At 33.0% G+C, this 26,081-nt stretch overlaps 1 protein-coding gene across 1 annotated transcript; it reads right to left on the reverse strand.

The window, feature by feature from the left end:
• Nucleotides 1-75: 75 nt before the first annotated feature.
• On the reverse strand, nt 76-23,010 carry LOC110813856 (Reticulon family protein). Its single transcript, XM_022041115.2, has 6 exons — nt 22,687-23,010; nt 21,481-21,661; nt 20,714-20,855; nt 2,063-2,132; nt 1,775-1,944; nt 76-357 (listed from the first exon to the last, which is right to left on the reverse strand). Exons 1-5 carry the CDS (start codon nt 22,715-22,717, stop codon nt 1,775-1,777), a joined length of 594 nt encoding a protein of 197 aa, XP_021896807.1. The 5' UTR covers nt 22,718-23,010; the 3' UTR covers nt 76-357.
• Between the last annotated feature and the right edge of the window lie 3,071 nt (nt 23,011-26,081).

Consider the following 26,081-nt stretch of genomic DNA (forward strand, 5'->3'; position numbering starts at 1 on the left):
AAAGAAAAGGACTTCAAAGACATTCACATCAGCCTGGAATTTATATAGCACACACAAGAAGAGCTTAACATCAAATTTAGGTGAACAAAAGTAAAGACATCATTTTATAATGTATATAACTACAAAAGAAGCAAATAGAAACCATGCTGTATAAACATACATTCCATCACCAGAAATAAATCTCCCACCCCTACACACCAAGAATATTAGATCCCCAATTGGAGTGATGAGCCAAAAATATGTAATGATCCTCCATCCAACTCGAGATCACTAAAATCAATACAGAATTTTTCCAGTAAAAACATCTGAAGCCTGCTTACTCTCAATGCTCCTAATTGTGCGTCAGTGAGCTCATACCTGCACCATGTGTCAAATGCTTCAGTTACCTCTTTTTCTCTCAATTCTTCTCAACAACATCAAAATAAATGATACATATTATCTGGTAACCACAATGATGCAAGCACTCCTTTTCAAATTTCAAGTACTAATTCTTCCAACAAATGGTACCCCTCGGTGCCTTATACAAGAAAAAGCATTCAATTAATCAATTGGAAATATTATGCTTTCTTTAGCACAGGAAAGTACTTTCCTTTTCTTATTTTATATTTTCATCAATGTTTATAAACAAAACATGGGACCCATTAGTGGAGTGACTCTCGAAGAAAGAACATGCCAACTAGACTTTTATAATAAAATGGCCCTTCAAGAAAACAGAAAAATCGGCAGTCTAAGCAATTAAGAACTCAGAGAACACTGGCGTCCTTTTAATTCTTCTATAAATATGGCTGGTTACTTTCGTACCCAAACAAATTATGCTTAAACAACTATACATGCAAGCAGGTCCATACATACAGATAGGTATTTCATGTGCATGCATATGGATATACATCTCAACGTGTATATAACAAGATCCAACACGTGATTCAAAAAGGTAGAAGTAGAGAAATACAGCTCAACACTTTTTACAAAGTTAAGAGTTGTAAGGGTGATTGTACATTTGTCTACAATAAAGTAACCATAAGCTAAACAAGATGCTTGGAACAGAGACTTGTTTAGCAAATACAGTCTAAACCTCCGGCAATAATATTTCAATAGGAACTCTTCCTGTATTGCTTAAAAACAATGTCAACCTGATGATAATAAATTAAGAATAAAGATAGTGATGATTCCTTTCATCCAAGATGAACCTCTTTAAGGCACAAATCAAATTGCCTCTACTAGCATTAGTTAGACAAGCATAGAATCCATCAACATGGAAATTAGATTCCTACTCAGTCCTAGTACCATTTGCAGAAGCAAAAGTCTAAACATTTGAAACATCATGGACCAATTAACTTGACATAAATATCAGTACTTTCAAAGTTTTCTGCTTTCAAACTTCTTCTGTATACATGCTGTGAGATCTAGAAACATGAGCCAAAATTATAGCTGATTCTTCTTGCATAATGAGCACAGAAAATGAAAATGGGGAATAGGTCAAAAAATTCTGAACATGCATTCATATTGACAACAGACTATTTTTTCAAACAAACACTAATGTACTAAAAAAGCAATATTACTTTTTGTCATGTTAGTAACACTTATGTGCAAGGTACAACCTGAGTTATCAGAAAGTGTACTGCTTTATTTCTTTTGCAAAACCTGGAATATATAAATATGGAAGATAGCATTTTTTATGGAAAAGGAAAGGTGTCTTGGCAATAAAAATAATTATGCAGAATGCGCTCCTTACACAAGCAAGTTGATGAAGTCAAAAATGGAAGAAGACACTTGCCTACTGAGTCTTCTTGTCCTTATTTGAGGACCTCAGAATTTTCTTTAGGAGGCTTTCATCAATTCTCCTGTACTGCATTTGAATAACTCTATGTGTCATGCATAGTTTTTCATCAATGTGATGCTGGTACTTGTGATACAACACGGGAGCAGACAGACTAAGAAGAACCACTGCAAGGAGGACCAGGATAAAGAAGAAAAGGGAAAATAAGGAAAAAGAAAAGTCTGCATGAACACTTAACAGTTTGTCAAAAATTTAGTGAAAGAGAGTAGTTCACTGATTACTCACCAATATAAAGCAGTGTGAGGAAATTGACAAGATTACCAACAAAAGATATCACCCACAAGACAATAGCAACCTGAAGAACCAAGCCACATTTCAAGAAATCTTCCATTAGATTAAAATAGTAAATATAGAATATACATGAAATAATAATCTAGTGATGCAGAAAAGAAAGATTCTAAAGTGGACATTGTTTGTATACTAATATATATTTATAATTGAATGCCTACTTATTACTCCTTTTTCTCAAATACAATAATGCTTATTTATTATTAAGATATTTAGATTATTTAGGAATAAGTATCTAGTATGGAAAAAGTTATTTTTTTCTATTTAATTAAGATGCTATTTAGTTATTTTTCTATTAGTCAATTATTTAGCTTATTTTCCTATTTTCTATATTTCTTACTTTGATTTAGATGTCTACAACATAGGCACCCTGCTTAGTTATTAAGTAAATCATTCATATCTATTATTCCAACATTGAGATACTGTTTTAATTATTGAAATCTAAAATCTCTAAGTTTTATTTTATTTTTTTTACAAAATTTCATAAGTTATGTCTTCAAGTTCTCTTTATCCTGCATAAGTTAGTATCAGAACCTAAATTCGATTCACAAGGTCCCCAAAATACTCAGCAACCTGCTTCCCATATTACAGCCTCTGCCTCTTAAAACATTCTCTCCTTCTTCATATACCCAAAAGGCAGAAGGAAAATTTTAAAAAGAAAAAGAAATTAGTGCAGAACAGAAATCAACATGTTCCCTAACTATCTTTGGAGGTTGATACGAACTAGGGGTATATTAAATCCGAGACCCAATATTTTTATGCTTGGAAGCAACTCTTTGGAAAGCTAAATTAAATTTACCAAGTTCTTGACCCAATTCAATTCATGAAAGAGAACTTTGGAATAAATCTGCAACAAAAATTCAACCCTTGAAGAGAACTTTCGAATAAACTACTCACAAAATAATTAACTTTACTCGTAGGAACCTTGATTCAAACAAGAATCAAAACAAGAGAAAAACATTTCTTAAGAAACCTTACAGTAAGCAAATTCATATATCAACTTCAGTTTACAAAAGAGAATACTATATATTTATAGATGGAATAACCCTCCAAGATAAGTTTTAAGATTTCTAAGAGTTACAACTCTTCATATTATTAAGTAAATATTTCTATTTAATAAGAAAAAGTAAAAGTCTAAATACAATAAATGAAGACAACTAAATCCAATGTATTTAAGTCAGAATTCGTTCTGACACTTGTGAGCCAATTATTTATCTGATAAAATCCGAATATGATTGGTTTTTCCATAAAAGTTGTAGACCCAAATGTATAAATAAGTTTAAACTTTTGAACTACCTAATTTGGGCATCAGAAGCCCAAGTTATAACCCATCCAAGCAAACTGGTTCAATTTTATATTGAGCTGGTAGAACTTCCACTTAAGTTAATATGACCAAGTTTTGATTTATGTTATTCATCCCAAGCCTAATACATGCTTCTTTGTTGCATTCTTGAATTTTAGCAATGTCAATCCACAAGTCTTGAATCATCCCATTTAATGCGTCCTTAAATTTCTTTAACCTCGCTCTTATAATCAGACCATTAAATAGCTGAATTGGATCTATGTTCTTCTATCCTGTCTTATTTGCATCATTCCCTCCCTCCTCAAGATGATCCGTCCACGAATCTCTAACATCTACATCAAAAAGGAGAAAGATCAGCTACATTAAAAGTAGCACTCACATTATACTCACTAGGAAAATCCAACTTATAGGCATTATCATTGATCTTCTCAAGGACTTGAAATGGTCAATCGCCTCTAGGATGCAGTTTTGATTTTCACTGAGTAGAAAACCTTTCCTTGCGCATGTGCGCCCAAACCCAATCACCAAGTTCGAATATTACTCGCCTCCTTCCCTTGTTTACTTGACTTGCAATTTGTTGATTCTTCTTCTCTATGTTCTTGCGCACATCTTCATGTAGCTTCTTTACCAAATCAATCTTTTTCTTTTCATCTAAAGTAGTTCTTTCATTACATGGTAAATGAACTAAATCCAAAGGAGTTAAAGGATTAAAACTATAAACAACTTCAAATAGTGAATAACCAGTAGTAGAATGCACAACTCTATTATATGCAAACTCAACAAATGGAATGTACTCTTCCCAATCATTCAAATTCTTTTGGACAATAGCACGCAACAAGGTTCCTAGAGTTCTATTCACAACTTCAGTTTGATCATCAGTTTATGAATGACAAGTAGTAAAAAACAACAATCTAGTTCCTAATTTAGTCTACAAAACTTTCCAAAAATGATTTAAAAACTTTGCATCCCTATCACTTATAATTGTTTTTGGAATGCCATGCAAACGTACTACTTCCCTAAAGAACAGATTTGCAATGTTAATGGCATCATCAATTTTATTACAAGATATGAGATGCGACATCTTTGAAAACCTATCAACCACTGCAAAAATTGAATCTTTTCCTTTCCTTGATCTAGGCAAACCTAAAACAAAATCCATTGAAATATCAGTACAAGGTTCACTAGAAACAAGTAAAGGTGTATACAATCCTTGATTCAAAACTTTAGATTTAATTTGTTTGCACACAACACACCTATCACAAATTCTTTGCACATCTTTCCTCATTTTAGACCAATAGAAATGTTCCTTTACAATATCTAAAGTCTTTGAAATACCAAAATCTCCAATTAAACCTCCCCCATGAGATTCTTTAACAAGCAACATTCGCATAGAACAAATAGGTATGCACAACTTATTCTTTTTAAATAAAAACCCATCCATTCTATAGAACTTGCCGAATGCAACTTTCTCACATGCCTTAAAAATGCTAAAAAAATCAGAATCATTTTCGTAAAGAGATTTAACATGTTCAAAAGCAAGCATTCGAGCACCTAAAACATTGAGTAAAACATACCTTTCTGAAAGTGCATATGCCACAACATTCCCTTTGCCTTGCTTGTACTTAATTACATAAGGAAATGTTTCAATGAACTCAACCCATTTAGCATGCCTGTTATTCAACTTACCTTGCCCTTAATAACACTTACCTTCTCTTCATCAACTTCAATACCTTGCTTACTCACAACAAAACCCAAAAACATAATTCGATGTAAACAAAAAGAACACTTCTTGAAATTAGCATACAACATCTCTTTTCTCAAGGTAACTAAAACACTTCTCAAATGTTCTTCATCTTCATTCAAATTTCTAGAATACACAAGGATATCATCAGAGTACACAACAACAAATCTTCCAATGAAATCTTCCAAAATATGATTCATAAGTCTCATAAAAGTATTTGGTGCATTAGTTAAACCAAAAGGCATAACCAACCGTTCATATAATTCATATGTTGTTTTGAAAGCAATTTTCCATTCATCGCCCTCTTTCATTCGAATTTGATGAAAACCACTTTCAAATCAATTCTGCTAAAAATAGTAGAACCATATAATTCATCAAGCATATCATCTAATCTAGAAATAGGATGACAATACTTTACCGTGATGTTGTTAATCGCACGACAATCAACATACATACGCCAAGAACTATCTTTCTTAGGCACTAACAATATCAAAACAGCACATGAATTCATACTTTCTCTAACAAATCCCTTACCCGACAACTCCTCAACTTGCCTTTGAAACTCCTTTGTCTCATCGGGATTACTTCTATAGACTAGTTTGTTTGGAATTGAGGCACCAGGTATGAAATCGATTTGATGATTAATACCTCTAATGGGTGACAATCCATTAGGTATATCCTCCGGAAAGGCATCTTCATATTCCTGCAAAAGAGAAACAAACACACTAGGCAAAGAAACATTAAGGTCGTTAGTGTTTAGATAAACTTTCTTGTACATAAGCACAAGTATACTTTTCCTTGAAAACCAAGCTTCCTTAATATCACTCTTTTTTGCATACAAGCTCACTTGTTTCTTTTTACACTCATTTAAATTCTGCTCCTCTTTTGTCAAACTCACTTTCTTTTTCACTTCATTATTTTTTCTACTCTTTTCTTCTAAAAGCTCACTCTTGGATGTCTCACATTCGCTCACTTTTTTCTTTCATTCTTATTTTCTCTCTCACTTTGTATTCTTCTAAGCTCACCCTCATAAATTTCTTTTGGTGAAAGTGGTACAAGAGTAATTTTTTTTCCGTCTTTCTCAAAAATGTAGTGATTTGTGAAACTGTTATGCATCACCTTCGATCAAATTGCCAAGGGCGTCCCAACAAAAGATGACCAGCATGCATAGGCACTACATTGAATAACAATTCATCCTTATACTTGCCTATTTTGAATGCTACAAGAACTTGCTTTGTCACCTTTATATCCCGCCAATCATTGAGCCACCTCAATTTGTAAGGATGTGGATGTTTTATAGTAGACAGCTCCAACATCTCTACAAGAGTAGTACTAGCAACATTTATTACGCTGCTACCATCAATTATCACATCACATACGCGATCCTTCACAAGACATCTAGTATGAAATATGTTCTCTCTTTGATCGCATTCGTCTTATTATACTTGTATATTCAAAGCTCTTCTTGCTACAACAACCCTTCCACTTTCTACCATGGTAAATTCTTCATCATCAATTGCATCTTCATAGGATGGTATATCTCTTTCATTCTCTTCTTCACTGGCCGAATAATACTCTCCATCAAGCATAAACATAGTTCTTTAATTTGGATAGTCCCGCTTGTAATGACCTATACCTTGACACTTGAAACATTTAATATTTCTTGCGTTAGTAGTAGAGTCAAGCTTACTCTTATCTTTGCTAAAACGGGATGCTTTAGGACCTCTTTCGATTCTACCTTAGCCTTGGATGACGAAGCCTTATCACCTTTCCTTCAGTTTGATTTGAATGTTGAAGTGTTGGAAGAAAAATGACTTGTGTTCCCTTTTCTCTTCAATTGCTTCTCAACCTTCAAAGAAAGGTAAAGCAAATCTTCCAGTTCCATATAAATCTCCTTATTCAAACAATTAAGAAATCTAGCCATTGTAGCCTTACTATCTTCCTCGACATTTGCTCTAATCATGACCACTTCCATTTCTTTGTAGTACTCCTCAATACTCTTGGAACCTTGCATAAGATTTTGAAGTCAATTGTACAATTCTCTATAGTAATAGGTTGGTACAAATCTTCTTCTCATGATGGATTTCAAATCTCTCCATTCTTCAATAGGCCTCTCCCTATTTCTTCTCCGCTTCTTCTTCGTATCATCCTACCAAGTAATAGCATAATCTTCAAAAACAGCAACGGCAAGTTGTAGTTTCTTGGATTCAGTGTAGTTATTGCAATCAAATACTAGTTCAATATTCTTTTCCCAATCTAAGTAAGTTTCAGAATCCATTCTTCCATGAAAGGATGGAATTTTCAATTTAACACCCCAAAGTTGCTATTATCGTTGTTTCTTTCTCTTGGTTGCACCTCTTCTTCTTCTTCATTATCATCACGTGATTCATCATCTTCAAAGTTATTACTCTTTTGAACTCTATTTGGAAATCTCCTACCACGCATGGTTGGATTAGGAGCATTTGGTCACTGCCCCCTTGTAACCGAAACTTCTAGCCTCTCCATTCGATCAATAATCTCACCATATCTTCTATCCATGACTTCCATCAGTTCCATTAAGGCTTGGAACCTATCTATCTCGTTTTGTGGATTATTTGCTTGTCCACTGATCTTGTATTAAGCTGCAAAACAAAGTTGGTAAAGCAAAAGAATAACTCCTTACTTCACTCCCTTACGTGTTTCACTCAAATAATGGTATCACTCAATTTCACTCATGTTTAAATTTTGGCTTTTCTCTAAATGAACTCACACGCAGCCGTTTACCACTCAAATTCTCTTGTTAAGATTCGTTATAGAGAATCAAAGCTTATACAAACGCGCTGGATTACAATGAGGAATAGAATAAACCAAGTTAGGAAGGAAATAAAAGATAATCTGAATGAAACTCAACCAGGGTAAATGAAAATTAAAGATAAACTTGAATTCTTCGAAAGAAATACAACTTAAAAGAAGCTTTAATCTAAGAAAACAAACTGAATTTTATTTTTACTCCTTTTCGAATCCTCTTTTTTTTAATCTTTTTTTTTTTTTGCCTCTTGATATTCTTTTTTTTTTTACTTTCCTTTTCACCTTCCTTCGATTTTTTTTTTTGGTTTTTTATGTAACACAACAGAAATAAATTTGAATAGACTAAGTTTTGGATGACAAACAAATCACAAGAAGATGGAGAACAACAAATGATTAAAAATAACAACAGAAAACAAGTTGAAACAAATGGAACAACAAAAAGATACTAAACTGATATGCTTGATGCTAAACAATAAGAAATGGATATGGAGGATGGAAAATGGAAACAAACACTTGAAACAATGAAACAAAAGTAAAGAGATGAAACACAAAGGATATAACCTGATTTATAGTCTAATCTCTTATACAAAACTGACACAAAACAGGGGTATATTAAACCTGATACCCAATATTTTTATGCTTGGAAGCAACTCTTTAGAAAGTTAAATCAGATTTACCAAGTTCTTGACCCAATTCAATTCGTGAAAGAGAATTTTGCAATAAATCCGCAACCCAAATTCAACCCTTGAAGAGAACCTTAGAATAAACTACTCATAAAGTAATTAGTTTTACTCGTAAGAACCTTGATTCAAACAATAATCTGAATAAGAGAAAAACATTTCTTAAGAAACCTTGCAGTAAGCAAATTCATATATCAACTTCTATTTACAAAAGAGAATACTACCTATTTATAGATGAAACAATGCTCCAAGATAAGTTTTAAAATTTTTAAGAATCACAACTCTTCATATTATTAAGTAAATGCTTCTATTTAATAAGAAAAAGAAAAAGTCTATATACAATAAATGAAGACAACTAGATCCAAAGTATTTAAGTTAGAATTCATTCTGAAACTTGCGAACCAATTATTTATCTGATAAAATCCGAATTTGATTGGATTTCTCCATGAAAGTTGTAGGCCCAAATGTGTAAATAAGTTTAGGTTTTTGAATCACCTAATTTGTACATCAGAAGCCCAAGTTATGATAAATCCAAGCAAAGTGATTCAATTACATATTGGACTGGTGTAACTTCCACTTGAGTTAATATGACCAAGTTTTGATTTATGTTATTCAGTCCAAGCCCAATACATGCTTCCTTGTTGCATTCTTGAATTTTGTCATTGTTATTTCATAAGTCTTGAATCATCCCGTTTAATACATCCTTGAATTTTTTCAATCTCGCTCTTGTAATCGGACCATTAGGTTATTGAATTGGATCCATATTCTTGTATCCTGTCTTATTTGCATTAGACCAGTTGGCAACCTCGGAAGTCGACGACATGCGCAGTGTTGTCTACCTCTTATGCAAATAAGGCAGGATACAAGAAAATGAATCCAATTCAGCTTCTTAATGGTTCAATTACAAGAGTGAGGTTGAAAAAATTCAAGGGCACATTAAACGGGATGATTCAAGACTTGTGGAATGACATTGACAAAATTCAAATATGCAACAAGGAAGCATGTATTGGGCTTGAGCTGAATAACATAAATCAACACTTGGTCACATTAATTCAAGTAAAAGTTACACCAGCCCAATATGAAATTGAACCAGATTGCTTGGATGGGCCATAACTTGGGCTTCTCATGAACAAAATAGGTGATTCAAAAGCTTAAACTTATCTACATATTTGGGCATACAACTTTTATGGAGAAACCAATAATATTCGGATTTTATCAGATAAATAATTGGCTCACAAGTTTCAGAATGAATTCTGATTTAAATACATTGGATTTAGTTGGCTTCATTTATTGTATCTAAACTTTTACTTTTCCTTATTAAATAGAAATATTTACTTAGTAATCTGAAGAGTTGTAACTCTTAGAAAACCTAAAACTTATCTTGGAGGGTTGGTCCATCTATAAATAGGTAGTATTCTCTTTTGCAGAAATATGACGATGTCTTTCTGAAAGAGATACCCAATGGATTGCCACCCATTAGAGGTATTGAGCATCAAATCGATTTTATACCTGGTGCCTCAATTCCAAACAAACCAGTCTAGAAGTAATCTCGAGGAGACAAAGGAGCTTCAAAGGCAAGTTGAGGAGTTGGATAAGGGATTTGTTAGAGAAAGTATGAGTCCATGTCCTGTTCCAGTATTGTTGGTGCCTAAGAAAGATGGTTCTTGCCATATGTATGTTGATTGTCGTGCGATTCACAACATTATAGTAAAGTATCGTCATCTTATTCCTAAGTTAGATGATATGCTTTGTGAATTATATGGCTCTATTATTTTTAGCAAAATTGATTTGAAAAGTGGTTATCATCAAATTCGAATGAAAGAGGGCAATGAATGAAAAATTGTTTTCAAAACAAAATATGGATTATATGGATGGTTGGTTATGTCTTTTGGTTTAACTAAAGAACCAAGTACTTTCATGAGACTTTTGAATCATGTTTTGAAAAATATCATTGGAAAATTTGTTGTTGTGCACTTTGATGATATTATTGTGTATTCTAGAGATTTGAATGAACATGAAAAATATTTGAGGAGTGTTTTAGTTACCTTGAGAAAAGAGAGGTTGTATGCTAATTTCAAGAAATGTTCTTTTTGTTTAGATCGAATTGTGTTTTTAAGTTTTGTTGTGAGTAAGCAAGGTGTTGAAGTTGATGAAGAGAAGGTAAGTGCTACTAAGGTTGGCCTATTCCTAAATCTGTAAGTGAGGTAAGGAGTTTCCATAGTTTTGCTAGTTCTTATAGGCGATTTATTAAATACTTTAGTACCATTGGTGCACCACTTACGGAAGTACTAAAAAAGAATTGTGTTTTCAGGTAGGATAAGGATCAAGAGCAAGCATTTAATTTGTTAAAAGATAAGCTTTGTTCGGCACCTATTCTTGTTTTGCCTAACTTTGTTAATACTTTTGAAATTGAGTGTGATGCTTCAAGTGTTGGTGTTGGGGCTGTTCTTATGCAAGGAAAAACACCAATTGCCTACTTTAGTAAAAAGCCCCATGGTGCTTCATTGAACTATTCTACCTATGACAAGGAACTTTATGTTTTGGTTCGAGTTTTGGAGAATTGGCAGCATTATCTAAGACCCAACGAATTTGTCATTCATACTAATCATCAATCATTAAAGTTCTTAAAAGGGCAAGGTAAGTTGAATAAGAGGCATGCTAAGTGGGTCGAGTTCATTGAAACATTTCCTTCTATGATTAAGTACAAGCAAGGCAAAGAGAATGTTGTGGCATATGCACTTTCAAAAAGGTATGCTTTACTCAATGCTTTAGGTGCTCGAATGCTTGCTTTTGAACATGTTAAATCTCTTTACAAAAATAATTCTGATTTTTCTAGCATTTTTTAGGCATGTGAGAAAGTTGCATTCGGTAAGTTCTATAGAATGGATTGGTTTTTATTTAAAGAGAATAAGTTGTGCATACCTATGATTCTTATCTATGCGAATGTTGCTTGTTAAAGAATCTTATGGAGCCTCGGTTTAATGGGACATTTTGGTATTTCAAAAACTTTATATACTTTAAATGAACATTTCTATTGGTCTAAAATGAGGAAAGATGTGCAAAGAATTTGTGATACATGTGTTGTGTGCAAACAAGCAAAATCTAAAGTTTTGAATCAAGGATTGTATACACCTTTACCTGTTTCTAGTGAACCTTGAACTGATATTTAAATGGATTTTGTTTTGAGTTTGCCTAGATCAACGAAAGGAAAAGATTCAATTTTTGTAGTAGTTGATAGGTTTTTAAAGATGTCGCATTTCATACTTTGTAATAAAACTAATGATGCCACTAATATCACAAATTTGTTCTATAGGAAAGTAGTAAGTTTACATAGCATTTCAAAAACAATTGTAAGTGATAGGGATGCAAAGTTTCTAAGTCATTTTTAGAAAATTTTGTGAAGTAAATTAGGAACTAAGTTGTTTTCTACTACTTGTCATTCACAAATTGATGGTCAAACTAAAGTTGTGAATAGAGCTCTAGGAACTTTGTTGCGTGCTATTGTCCAAAAGAATTTGAAGAATTGGGAAGAGTGCATTCCATTTGTTGAGTTCGCATATAATAGAGTTGTGCATTCTACTACTAGTTATTCACCATTTGAAGTTTTTTATGGTTTTAATTCTTTAACTCCTTTGTATTTAGTTATTTTACCATGTAATGAAAAAAACTAGTTTAGATGGAAAGAAAAAGGCATATTTGGTAAAGAAATTACATCAAGATGTGAGCAAGAACGTAGAAAAGAGGAATTAACAAATTGCAAGTCATGTAAACACGGGAAGAAGGCAGGTTTGGGTACACATGCGCATGGAAAGGTTTCCTACTCAACGAAAATCAAAATTGCATCCTAGAGGCGATGGGTCATTTCAAGTTCTTGAGAAAATCAATGACAATGTCTACAAGTTGGATCTTCCTAAAGAGTATAATGTGAATGCTACTTTTAATGTGATTGATCTTTCTCCTTTTGATGTAGATGTTGGAGATTCGTGAACGAATCATCTTGAAGAGGGAAGGAATGATGTAAATAAGGCAGGATACAAGAACATGGATCCAATTCAGTTACCTAACGGTCCGATTACAAGAGCTAGGTTGAAGAAATTCAAGAACGCATTAAACGGGATGATTCAAAACTTGTGGAATAACATTGACAAAATTCAAGAATGCAATAAGGAAACATGTATTGGGCTTGGCCTGAATAACATAAATCAAAACTTGGGTCACATTAACTCAAGCGGAAGGTACACCAGCCCAATATGAAATTGAACCAATTTACTTAGATGGGTCATAACTTGGACTTCTGATGTTCAAATTGAGTGATTCAAAAACCTAACTTATGTACACATTTGGGCCTACAGCTTTCGTGGAGAATCCTAATCAAATTCGGATTTTATCAGATAGATAACTGGCTCACAAGTTTGAAAACGAATTCTGCCTTAGATATATTACATGTAGTTGTCTTCATTTATTATATCTAAACTTTTGATTTTCCTTATTAAATAGAAACATTTACTTAGTAATATGAAGAGTTGTGACTCTTAAAAATCTTAAAACTTATCTTGGAGAATTGTTCCATCTATAAATAGGTAGTATTCTCTTTTCTAAACACAAGTTGATATATGAATTTGTTTAATGCAAGATTTCTTAAGAGAGCTTTTTCTCTTATTTTGATTCTTATTTGAATCAAGGTTCCTACGAGCAAAGCTAATTACTTTGTGAATAATTTATTGTAAGGTTCTCTTCAAGGGTTGAATTTGGGTTGCGGATTTATTCCTAAGTTCTCTTTTACGAATTGAATTACGTCAAGGATTTGATAAATCTGATTTAGCTTTCCAAGGGGTTGCTTCCAAGCGTAAAAATATTGGGTCTTGGGTTTAATATGCCCCTGTTTTGTATCAGAGCTTAGGCTCTAAATCAGGTTATATCCTTTGTGTTTCATCTCTTTACTTTTGTTTCATTGTTTCAAGTATTTGTTTCCATTTCCATCCTCCATATCCATTTCTTATTGTTTAGCATCAAGCATATCAGTTTAGTGTCCTTTTTTTTCCATTAGTTTCAACTTGTTTTCTGTTGTTATTTTTAATCATTTGTTGTTCTTCATCTCCTTGTGATCTATTTGTTATCCAAAACTTAGTCCATTCAAGTTTATTTCTATTGTGTTACATAAAAAAAAAAATCGAAAGAAGGTGAAAAGAAAAGTAAAAAAAAATAAAGAATATCAAGAGGCAAAAAAAAAGGGATTAAAAAAAAGAGGATTCAAAAAGGAGTTAAAACAAAATTCAGTTTGCTTTCCTAGATTAAAATTTCTTATTTTTTTCTAAGAATTCGGGTTTATCTTTCATTTCCATCTACCTTGGTTGAGTTTCATTTAGATTATCTTTTATTTCCTTCCAACATGGTTTATTCTATTCCTCATTGTAATTCAATACGTTTATATAAACTTTGATTATCTACAACGGCTTAACAAGAGAATTGGAGTGGTAAAAGGCTGAGTGTGAGTTCATTGAGAGAAAAGCCAAAATTTAAACACGAGTGAAATTAAATGATACCTTTATTTGAGTGAAACACGTGAGGGAGTAAAATGAGGAACTATTCTTTTGTTTTACTAACTTTGTTTTGCAACTTAAAATAAGATGAGTGGACAAGCAAATAATCCACAAAACGAGATAGATAGTTTCCAAGCCTTAACGGAACTAATGAAAGCTATGGATAAAAGATATGGTGAGATTATTAATCGAATGGAGAGGCTAGAAGTTTCGATTACAAGGGGGCAGCCACCAAATGCTTCTAATCCAGCCATGCGTGGTAGGAGATTTCCAAATAGAGTTCAAGAGAGTAATGATTTTGAAGATGATGAATCGCGTGGTGATAATGAAGAAGAGGAGGTGCAATCGAGAGCAAGAAACAACAATAATAGCAACTTCGGTGGTATTAAATTGAAGATTCCATCCTTTCATGGAAGAATGGATCCTGAAACTTATTTGAATTGGGAAAAGAAAATTGAACTAGTATTTGATTGCAATAACTACACTGAATCCAAGAAACTACAACTCGTCGTTGCTGTTTTTAAAGATTATGCTATTACTTAGTGGGATGATACAAAGAAGTGGGGAAGAAATAAGGAGAGGCTTATTGAAGAATGGAGAGATTTGAAATCCATCGTGAGAAGAAGATTTGTACCAAGTTATTACTATAGAGAGTTGTACAATCGACTTCAAAATCTTATGCAAGGTTCCAAAAGTGTTGAGAAGTACTATAAAAAAATAGAAGTGGCCATGATTAGAGCAAATGTCGAGGAAGATAATGAGGCTACAATGGCTAGATTTCTTAATGGTTTGAATAAGAAGATTTCTAATGTGGTCAAATTACAGCCTTATATAGAGCTAGAAGATTTGCTTCACCTTCCTTTGAAGGTTGAAAAGCAATTGAAAAGAAAAGGGAACGCAAATCATTTTTCTTCCAACACTTCAACATTCAAATCAAATTAGAGGAAAGGTGATAAGGCTTCGTCATCCAAGCCTAAGGCAGAATCGAAAGAGGTTCCTAAAGCATGCGGTTCTAGCAAAAATAAGAGTAAGCTTAACTCTACTACTAACGCAAGAAATATTAAATGTTTCAAGTATCAAGGTGTAAGTCATTACAAGTAAGACTGTCCAAATCAAAGAACTATGTTTATGCTTGATGGAGAGTATTATTCGACTACTGAAGAAGAGAATAAAGGAGAAATATCATCCTATGAAGATGCAATTGATGATGAAGATGAAGAATTTACCATGGCAGAAAGTGGAAGAGTTTTGGTAGCAAAAAGAGTTTTGAATATACAAGTACAACAAGACGAATGCGATCAAAGAGAAAACTTGTTTCATACTAGATGTCTTGGAAAGATTGCGTATGTGATGTGATAATTGATGGTAGCAGCGTGACAAATATTGCTAGTACTACTCTTGTAGAGAAGTTGGGGCTATCTACTACAAAACATCCACATCCTTACAAATTGAAGTGGCTCAATGATTGCGGGGATATAAGGGTGACAAAGCAAGTTCTTGTGGCATTTAAAATAGGCAAGTATAAGGATGAATTGTTATTTGATGTAGTGCCTATGCATGCTGGTCATCTTTTGTTGGGATGCCCTTGGCAATTTGATCGAAGGATGATGCATAACGGTTTCACAAATTACTACACTTTTGATAAAGACGGAAAGAAAATTACTCTTGTACCACTTTCACCAAAAGAAATTTATGAGGGTAAGCTTAGAAGAATACAAAATGAGAGAAAACAAGAGTGAAGGAAAAAGAGTGATCGAATGTGAGACATCCAAGAGCGAGCTTTTAAAAGAAAAGAGTGGAAAAAATAATAAAGTGAAAAAGAAAGTGAGTTTGACAAAAGAGGGGCAGAATTCAAATGAGTGTAAAAAGAAACAAGTGAGAGCTTGTATGCAAAAAGGAGTGATATTAAGGAAGCTTGGTTTTCAAGAAAAAATATATTTTTGCTTATGTCAAGGAACTTTATCTAAACACTAACGACCTTAATGTTTCTTTGCCTAGTGTGTTTGTTTCTCTTTTGCAGCAATATGAAAATGCCTTTCCGAATGAGATACCTAATCGATTGCCACCCACTAGAGGTATTGAGCATCAAATCGATTTCATACCCGGTGTCTCAATTCCAAACAAACCAGTCTATTGAAGTAATCCTGATGAGACAAAGAAGCTTCAAAAGCAAGTTGAGGAGTTATTGGGTAAGGGATTTGTTAGAGAAAGTATGAGTCCATATGCTGTTCCAGTATTGTTTGTGCCTAAAAAATATGGTTCTTGGTGTATGTGTGTTGATTGCCTTGCGATTAACAACACTACGGTAAAGTATCGTCATCCTATTTCTAGGTTAGATGATATGTTTAATGGATTATATGACTCTACTATTTTTAGCAAAATTGATTTTAAAAGTGACTATCATCAAATTTGAATGAAAGAGAGTGATGAATGGAAATCTGTTTTCTCAACAAAATATGAATTATATGAATGGTTGATAATGCTTTTCGGTTTAACTACTACACCAAATACTTTCATGAGACTTATGAATCATGTTTTGAAAGATTTCATTGAAAAATTTGTTGTTGTGTACTTTGATGATAACCTTGTGTATTCTAGAAATTTGAATGAAGATAAAGAACATTTGAGGAGTGTTTTAGTTACCTTGAGAAAAGAGATGTTGTATGCTAATTTCAAGAAGTGTTCTTTTTGTTTAGATCAAATTGTGTTTTTAGGTTTTGTCGTGAGTAAGCAAGGTGTTGAAGTTGATGAAGAGAAGGTAAGTGCTATTAAGAGCTAGTCTATTCTTAAATCGATAAGTGAGGTTAGAAGTTTTCATGATTTGACTAGTTTTTATAGGCGATTTGTTAAATACTTTAGTATCATTGGTGCACCACTTACGGAAGTAATAAAAAAAAATTATGTTTTCAAGTGAGATAAGGTTCAAGAGCGAGCATTTAATTTGTTAAAAGATAAGCTTTGTTCGGCATCTATTCTTACTTTGCCTAACTTTGTTAATACTTTTGAAATTGAGTGTGATGCTTCAGGTGTTGGTGTTGGGGCTGTTCTTATGCAAGGAAAAAGACCAATTGCCTACTTTAGTGAAAAGCTCCATGGTGCTTCATTGAAGTATTCTACCTATAACAAGGAACTTTATGCTTTGATTCGAGTTTTGGAGAATTGACAGCATTACTTAAGGCCCAAAGAATTTGTCATTCATATTGATCATCAATCATTAAAGTTCTTAAAGGGGCAAGGTAAGTTGAATAAGAGGCATGCTAAATAGGTTGAGTTCATTGAAACATTTCCTTATGTGATTAAGCAGAAGCAAGGCAAAGAGAATGTTGTGGCAGATGCACTTTCAAGAAGGTATGCTTTACTCAATGCTTTAGGTGCTCGAATGCTTGCTTTTGAATATGTTAAATCTTTTTGCGAAAATGATTCTAATTTTTCTAGCATTTTTAAGGCATGTGAGAAAGTTGCATTCGGTAAATTCTATAGAATGGATGAATTTTTATTTAAAGAGAATAAGTTGTGCATACCTATGATTCTAATCTATGCGAATGTTGCTTGTTAAAGAATCTCATGGGGGAGGTTTAATGGGACATTTTGGTATTTCAAAAACTTTAGATACTTTAAACGAACATTTTTATTGGCATAAAATGAGGAAAGATGTGCAAAGAATTTGTGATAGATGTGTTGTGTGCAAACAAGCAAAATCTATAAGTTTTGAATCAAGGATTGTATACACCTTTACCTGTTTCTAGTGAACCTACGAACTGATATTTAAATGGATTTTGTTTTGGGTTTACCTAGATCAATGAAAGGAAAATATTCAATTTTTGTAGCGATTGATAGGTTTTCAAAGATGCCACATTTCATACCTTATAATAAAACTGATGATGCCACTAATATTGCAAATTTATTCTTTAGGGAGGTAGTAATTTTGCATAGCATTCCAAAAACAATTGTAAGTAATAGGGATACAAAGTTTTTAAGTCATTTTTGAAAAGTTTTGTGGAGTAAACTAGAAACTAAGTTGTTGTTTTCTACTACTTGTCATCCACAAACTGATGGTCAAACTAAAGTTATGAATAAAACTCTAAGAACTTTATTGCGTGCTATTATCCAAAAGAATTTGAAGAATTGGGAATAGTGCATTCTATTTGTTGAATTTGCATATAATAGAGTTGTGCATTCTACTATTGGTTATTCATCATTTGAAATTGTTTATGGTTTTAATCCTTTAATTCCTTTGTATTTAGTTCCTTTACCATGTAATGAAAAAACTAATTTAGATGTAAAGAAAAAGGCAGATTTGGCGAAGAAGTTACATGAAAATGTATGCAAGAACATAAAGAAGAGGAATCAACAAATTGCAAGCCAAGCAAACAAGGGAAGGAGGCGAGTGATACTCGAACCTGGTGATTGGGTTTGGGTACATATGCGCAAGGAAATGTTTCTTACTCAACGGAAATTAAAACCTTATCCTAAAGGCGATGGACCATTTCAAGTCCTTGAGAAGATCAATGGCAATGTTTACAAGTTGGATCTTACTACTGTGTCTAATGTTAGTGTTGCTTTTACTGTGGCTGATCTTTCTCCTTTTGATGTAGATGTTGGAGATTAGCAGACGAATTATCTTGAGGAGGGAGGGAATGATGCAAATAAGGCAGGATACAAGAACATGGATCCAATTCACCTACCTAATGGTCCGATTACAAAAGCGAGATTGAAGAAATTCAAGAACTTATTAAACGGGATAATTCAAGACTTGTGAAATGACATTGACAAAATTCAAGAATACAACAGGAAAGCATGTATTGGGCTTGAACTGAATAACATAAATCAAAACTTGGTCACATTAACTCAAGTGCAAGTTACACCAGCCCAATATAAAATTGAACCAGTTTGCTTGGATGGGCCATAACTTGGGCTTCTGATATCCAAATTAGGTGATTCAAAAACCTAAACTTATCTATACATTTGAGCCTACAACTTTTATGGAGAAACCCAATCAAATTCGAATTTTATCAGATAGATAATTGGCTCACAAATTTTAGAACGAATTCTGACTTAAATACATTGGATCTACTTGTTTTCATTTATTGTATTTAGACTTTTACTTTTTCTTATTAAATAGAAATATTTACTTAGTTATATGAAAAGTTGTGACTCTTAGAAGTATTAAAATTTATCTTGAAGGATTATTCCATCTATAAATAAGTAGTATTCTCTTTTGCAAACATAAGTTGATATATGAATTTGCTTAATGTAAGGTTTCTTAAGAGAGGTTTTTCTCTTGTTCTGATTCTTGTTTGAATCAAGATTCTTACGAGTAAAGCTAATTACTTTGTGAGTAGTTTATTCCAAGGTTCTCTTTAAGGGTTGAATTTGGATTATAGATTTATTCCAAAGTTCTCTTACACGAATTGAATTGGTTCAAGAACTTGTAAATCTGATTTAGCTTTCCAAGAGGTTGCTTCCAAGCATAAAGATATTAGGTCTCGGGTTTAATATACCCCCGATTCGTATCACTTAGCATATTTGAAACTCCAATAGAACATGAAGAACAAGTAAATGGTGAAAGGGTAAATTAATTTGTGAATAAATAAAATTTTATAGAAGTACTACAACTTAATAATCAAGAATTAACCAAAAATATCGAAGGCATGCACATCAATGAGGTAATTGAGATAATAAAAAGTCTTATGGAAGTTGTTATTTCTATTGATCAAGTTGAGTTTTCTAATGATGATTCTTCTGATCTAACAACAAGCAACAACATTGCTCATGTTGAAAACAAGAATATTCTAGTTGGTTTAAACTCCATGATGAAAGAGGCCTCACTTAAGGATATTAATACATTTTCGTGGAGTCCTACTAACAATGAGAAAGCATTGGTCCACTACATCTTTATGGATTTTGTCATTCCTCATCGGTCCAGTACATCTTTAGAATCCTTGATTTCAGAAGCATTCATATTATCTCATGACAATTTTATGTTTCATGAGCTTTAAGTGTTATTAAGACAAACTCCAATTTCGATATTATTTCTATTTCAACATTTCAAAACTTGAAGTCAAGTTTTCACCATGTAGAACATAATGATGTAGAACACGAAAATCATAAAATGGAGATCAAAATATATATTTAAATTATTGTAATGTTTATCTATTAATGAAGTATTTCGGTTATTTAGGAACTAGTATATATATGGATTAAGTTTATCATTTCATATTTAATAGGTTACTATTTAGTCAATTTTTCTGTTATAGTTAGTCAATTAATTAGCTTATTTCCTTATTTTCCAGATTTTCTATCTTGATTATATTTTGGTGTCCATAAATAAGGCACCCTAACATAATTATTAAGTAGGCTATTATTAACTTTTATTCAAATATTGAGATATTACTTTTTATATAAGAACTCAAAATTTGTTCTTAATAAAATTTCCTTAAGTTTCGCTTTAAGCTCTCTTTATCATACATCATCTAGTTTCTAACAGCCATATTCCACACACAAACACATAATAAAAGAAAAGAAACAATCTCAAACCTGCAGGAGACATTTCAAGTTTCTTCCTATAGCAATATCACGAGCAATTGACAAGGTGTAGTTGATCCATACTCGCAGTGCATCAGCAGCCTTTAGAACAGATGCCTCAGAAATTTCCAGATCAGGAAGTGGGGGCAGAGGTCTGAATAATTGTATTAGTCAACCTTATTATATAAACCCTAGAACACTGTCAATCTTAGCCTTCACTTCCCCATCCCGAAGGTTCAACACTCAAATATGGATTTGCAATTTTCATTTTAAACATAAATCTTACAAAGGAATACAACCCCAACTTGGTAACAACTTCACCAATTGCATTGTGTTATACTGCATCTGAAAGATTCTAGAAAACCTATTTACTTGTGCATGGACAAAGAGATGCAGTAAGTTGATGCTCATCTTTTTTATTGATCCAAAGACCAGAAGAGGAGAAAAGAGCATGAAAACCAAAGACCTTAGGTTCTAACAGCATACATAGTCCCAGTTTATCCATATTGGAATGTAATACCTCACTTGTAAGCTCAGTTCTCAGCAAATTCGAATTCCAAGACTCTAATTCTGTTCTATAAAGTATGACGTGAATGATGTATTATAAAAGAGTTTTAGAAACCCACCATATCCCAAGCCTGATTCTAATCAAAATGAAGTAATTGAAAACTTATGTAGGAAAAACATTTGCCTTGAAGCAACAAACAACAAATAATTTTGCACAATTAGAGCAATATTACCCTGAAGAACCATTTTGAATCACAAAAAATGGAAAGTACCTATTGAGAAGCAAAGCAGACTTGGCCCATAGGAAAAGAATTACAACAAGAAGCAATAAAACATTGGCCACAAAGGACAAGAGATTATAGCCTGCTCTCTCAAAGAGGAACCAGAAGGTTGTTGCAGAGACTAGCACAATAAACCCTCCATGCCATTTCCTCCACAACAGCAAGTCGGTAACTATCAGACATAGAAAAAAAAAATTCAAAGCTTAAGTTAATTAACTATATCAAACATTAGTCCGTAACATGATCAACAAACTATATGCATATAATAGTTTATGAATACCTAAATCTCAGTCGTATTCCAATCTAACATAAGGTACATAAATTCTTAACCACAAACAAAAACTAAGAAAGAAAACATTCTTAATTAACTGTAAAGAATATGTTAATTACTGCATTTACATATAGACAGGCATTACAAGGGTAATGTTAATTTTCACATATAAATATAGGTAAACATACATGCTATACATACAAGGAAAGATACAGTATGTACATATAAATACAGCGAGAGAGAGGGAGAGAGTGGAGACCTGAACCTCCTCACCTAGGTCTGATGAACAGATCTAAGATCAAAAGAATTACATTCTGATCCTCCCATGGCGATTTAGCGTTTGTAGAGCAAGAATTAAGGGAGAGAGAGAGAGAGAGTAGCGAGTGAGAAGAGAATACAAACAGCAAAAAAAAGATAAAGGAAATGTAGAAACAAAGAGGTGAGAAAGAGAGAGAGAGAGAGAGAGGAAACGTCGTACTTGTGGGTTGTTTTCTAATTGCTTAAATACTAAATTTTCTCATTAAAAAAAAAAGAACACGGTACGTATATCATTTGTTATTTACCCAAAACAAAACCTAAATCTAATCCATGTATGGAAGTCATATGAAGCTTTATTCAGTCCTGTTAAACCCCCAATATGAGCAATCTTGGCAAGAAATTGAAAAATCACATGGTTTCCAGTAAACTAATACCAAAAGGAACAGAAAACGGAAACTATATATCTTCCCCAAACAGAACCTCAATGCAATATTATAACCTAAATTCCATATTCAGAATCATATTCAAGCATTATCATACAGCAAAATCATGCTAGCGCTTCAAATTAAACATTATCCATATGCATCGATTTTGGAACTACCTCTATCGTTCTAATCAATCCACACATTTCAAAATCAAGCACGTCAAACAGGATGATGAGAAGTTACCAACATGAGATTCCCGTTGACTCAGAGCCATTAATAACTGAATATGCTCGGCTAATTACAATCAAAATGCCGATCAAGGGTTATTTCGGTGGGTTTAGAAAGAGAGGAAGGAGCTTTAAAGGAAGGGAAACGAGATAGAGCTGGTAGATACGGTAAGGGCAGAAAAGATGGTTCCGGTGAGAGGAGCAATGAAAAGGCAGGGAGGATAATGGAGATGGTAGAGGAAGAGGCTAGAATTTTCTCTCTTGCAGTTTTAAATTGAGAGAAGGAGATGATCAACCTATGGAAGTTTTGGTTAGATGGTGGTTGTGAAAAAAAAATAGATAGATAAATCGGGAAGAATGATGGTGTGTAGTAGGGTGCATGGAATAGTATGGATTTCAGTTTGGTAAATAGGTTGTACCAAAGAGATTACGGTTTAGATTTGGTTAAATAACATGGGTAAATACATGGGTTAACTTGGAAGCTCTATAAGGCACGCTAATTCGGTACCACGCAGGAGGTCACGCTGGCTATCCGCATGTTCGCGATCGAATGACCTAGAAGCGTTCCCACGTGCATGAACGGTTCGGATACGTTCCCTCATCAGGCTCGATTGGATGGTAGCGATTAAACGCAATGAACGGTTCAGATTTGTTTCCTCTTTAAACACGATCGGATGGTCGAGATCAAATCGCAATGAACAGTCAAAATTCATTTTCTCTTTAAACGTGATCGAATGATCGATATCAAACGTGATAAACGACCCAGATTAATGCAAGATAAATATAAATATTTCATATCACACCGAACCTGAACCCTAGCCGCCAACCTCCCATTGGAGAAGAGGAACCAATCGTTGGAGAAGGGAGTCGACCGCCACCCCCCGCCACGCCGGAGCCACCTCTGACCGTCAAAAAAGGTAAAAATTCTTTTACCCGCTCGGAATTTGATTCCGAGAACCCCCATGGCCAAATTAAAGTAAAAGGAACAGTTGATGAGCCGAAAATTACGGGCAAAGCCCAGCAGCATCGCCACGGGCAAAACCCGCAACCTCCTTCGATGAGCCCTTTTCCATTTCCCGTTTCGTGCGATTTTTTCACCATTATGTTCACTGTTTTGTTTTCTACAGGTTGACCAAAGAAAAATATTCAACCGCAAAGGTGAGCCAGTGGAGCTGTCGCATCGAAAAATTTCACAATTGGTAGGTTTCTATTTTTTAACTTTTTTCAGCCAATCGAGATCTCTGAACGTGTTTTCTCGCAGAGATGAGTATAAAACTAGCCAAAACCGACTAAAACTAGTTGAAAACGGTTAGGTTAAAGCAAACTGTCACCATGAGCGGCGGTGCTACCATGCCAAAACCCTGAAATTGGCCTAAAAAGGATCTTTAAAACCGATTTTGAGTTTTTAAGGTATTTTTAGGTATGTGAAGTGTATTTTAATATTTCTAGAAAAATTCAGAAAACTTGGGGACCGCCACTAGGTGCAGTAAAAAGTTCAGTAGTTCGAACACCGATTCAAGTAAGAATCTCTCACTTTATTCTTTATTATACAATTGAAGCTTAATAATCGATAATATGATATTTTGTGTAATTTAAAAAATTTTGAAAATAATTACAAGTTACTAATGGAGATAGAACCGGTTAGTTATTTATTTGTCATATTTAATTGATTGTTGAATTTACAGCTTTAAATACATGATAATATACTGGAATTGTTAAATGATTCAGTTGTACTTTCTTGATACATATATTGCTTGTCTTGCGTGATTTACGGTTGATTTGTGTGAAAATTAATATGCAAACAGAAAATTGTTTGGTCATGTGAATTAATGAATTGTAACTTTATTGGATATCTTGAGAGATGGTGGAGATTAGGTATATAAGAACCCTATTGTAAATGTTGTCTCATACCGGATGGGGTATTGAAGGATGATATTTTTGGCGCTCATACCGAACGGGGTATGGGGATGGTCGGTTAGTTGATAATGTTGGATATTGATTTATGCACAGTGGGACATCCTTATGAGCCCTAAGGATACCAGTAGACAAATAAAAAAGGAAAGTTATTATTTTTGCTAACTTGAATATGAGATTAGAATGTTATTTGAGTTATTGTCTCTATAGGTCAATTTTAAAAATCTCGCAACGGTAAATATATGTAATAATGGTTTTTCTTCATAGTAAATGAATTTACTTAAATCAAGAGCTCCATTGATTGTTTTTATAATTTTTTTACCAACCTTCAGTTTTTGTATCGGTGAGTAGTGTAATATTCTTATTAGGTTAGTGTAGTTTACCATTTTATTAACTATTTCAGATCAAGATGACCAATATCTAGATCCCAATCAACAAAAGGATCGTAAGTAGTTCACTACTCGAACTCATTTCAAAAACTAGTGAAAGTTATCATAGAATGCTCAGTTATTTATTTTTTGTTTATTTCTTTGATTTTTGTTTGTTCTTTTAAAATGGACATTTTCGTAACTCTATTGAGCATTATAAATTATTATGTAAGGAATATAAACTTTAAACTCTATTATTTCGCTTCCGCATTTAATTTATGACTTTATTTACTTTTAAGTTTCGGGTCTTTACATGCTTTCTTAGATTTATATTTTTTCATTTTGTTTTTTTTTTTTTCATACATCCTAAATATATTTGGCAAATCTATGTAAAATGCAATATTTTTCCTAATTGCCTATGCTTGAATACGTTTGAATATAAGAAAACACAATTTTTTGCTATTTGGCTGACATATGTGTTTCTATTGTCCTTATACTGCTTATTTTTTTATTTTTTTTAAAAAAAATGGAGAATTATAAGTATTGGTAAAGAAAAGGTTGGTAAAATATTGCCATAAAAGCAATGTGCAGCAAAGAAATGATAATTGCTGAAATTTTAATTGCTCAGTATCTTATTACTTGAAATTGTGTTAATTTTTTATTGGAGATACCTAAATAAATGATAGACAAAATATTGCTTATACTTTAAAAAGGAAATAACAAGAAGTGGTTAATAAAGGAGAAATTTCTTAAGTTATCTAAAACACTTCTTATATGATATATGTTGTTCTAAAAGAAAATAAAATTTTTGTACTAATAATGTCAATTGATTTTTTAATTTAGCAAGCGAGATGCAATAAAAGAAAGTATAATATATAGTAAAAGAGTATAAGAACATCAATAAGAAGAGTGTTACATAAAATTGGGAACGCCAACAACACCCTTTGTAAAAAAACACAACTTTTCGTGAGTTTATAAGGGAGAAATCATTTTGTAAAAAGATATATCTCTTGGTGAGCATATAAAGGAGAAAAAAAATTACTTATGTTAAAAAAAATAAGAAAGTAGATAACACTCATAAAATATATATTACTATTCTCTCTCTCACATTGAGTTAAACTATAAATAG

This window comes from Carica papaya, chromosome 6 (genome assembly GCF_054855325.1).
Source record: "Carica papaya isolate Zhongbai chromosome 6, ASM5485532v1, whole genome shotgun sequence".
NCBI lineage: Eukaryota > Viridiplantae > Streptophyta > Magnoliopsida > Brassicales > Caricaceae > Carica > Carica papaya.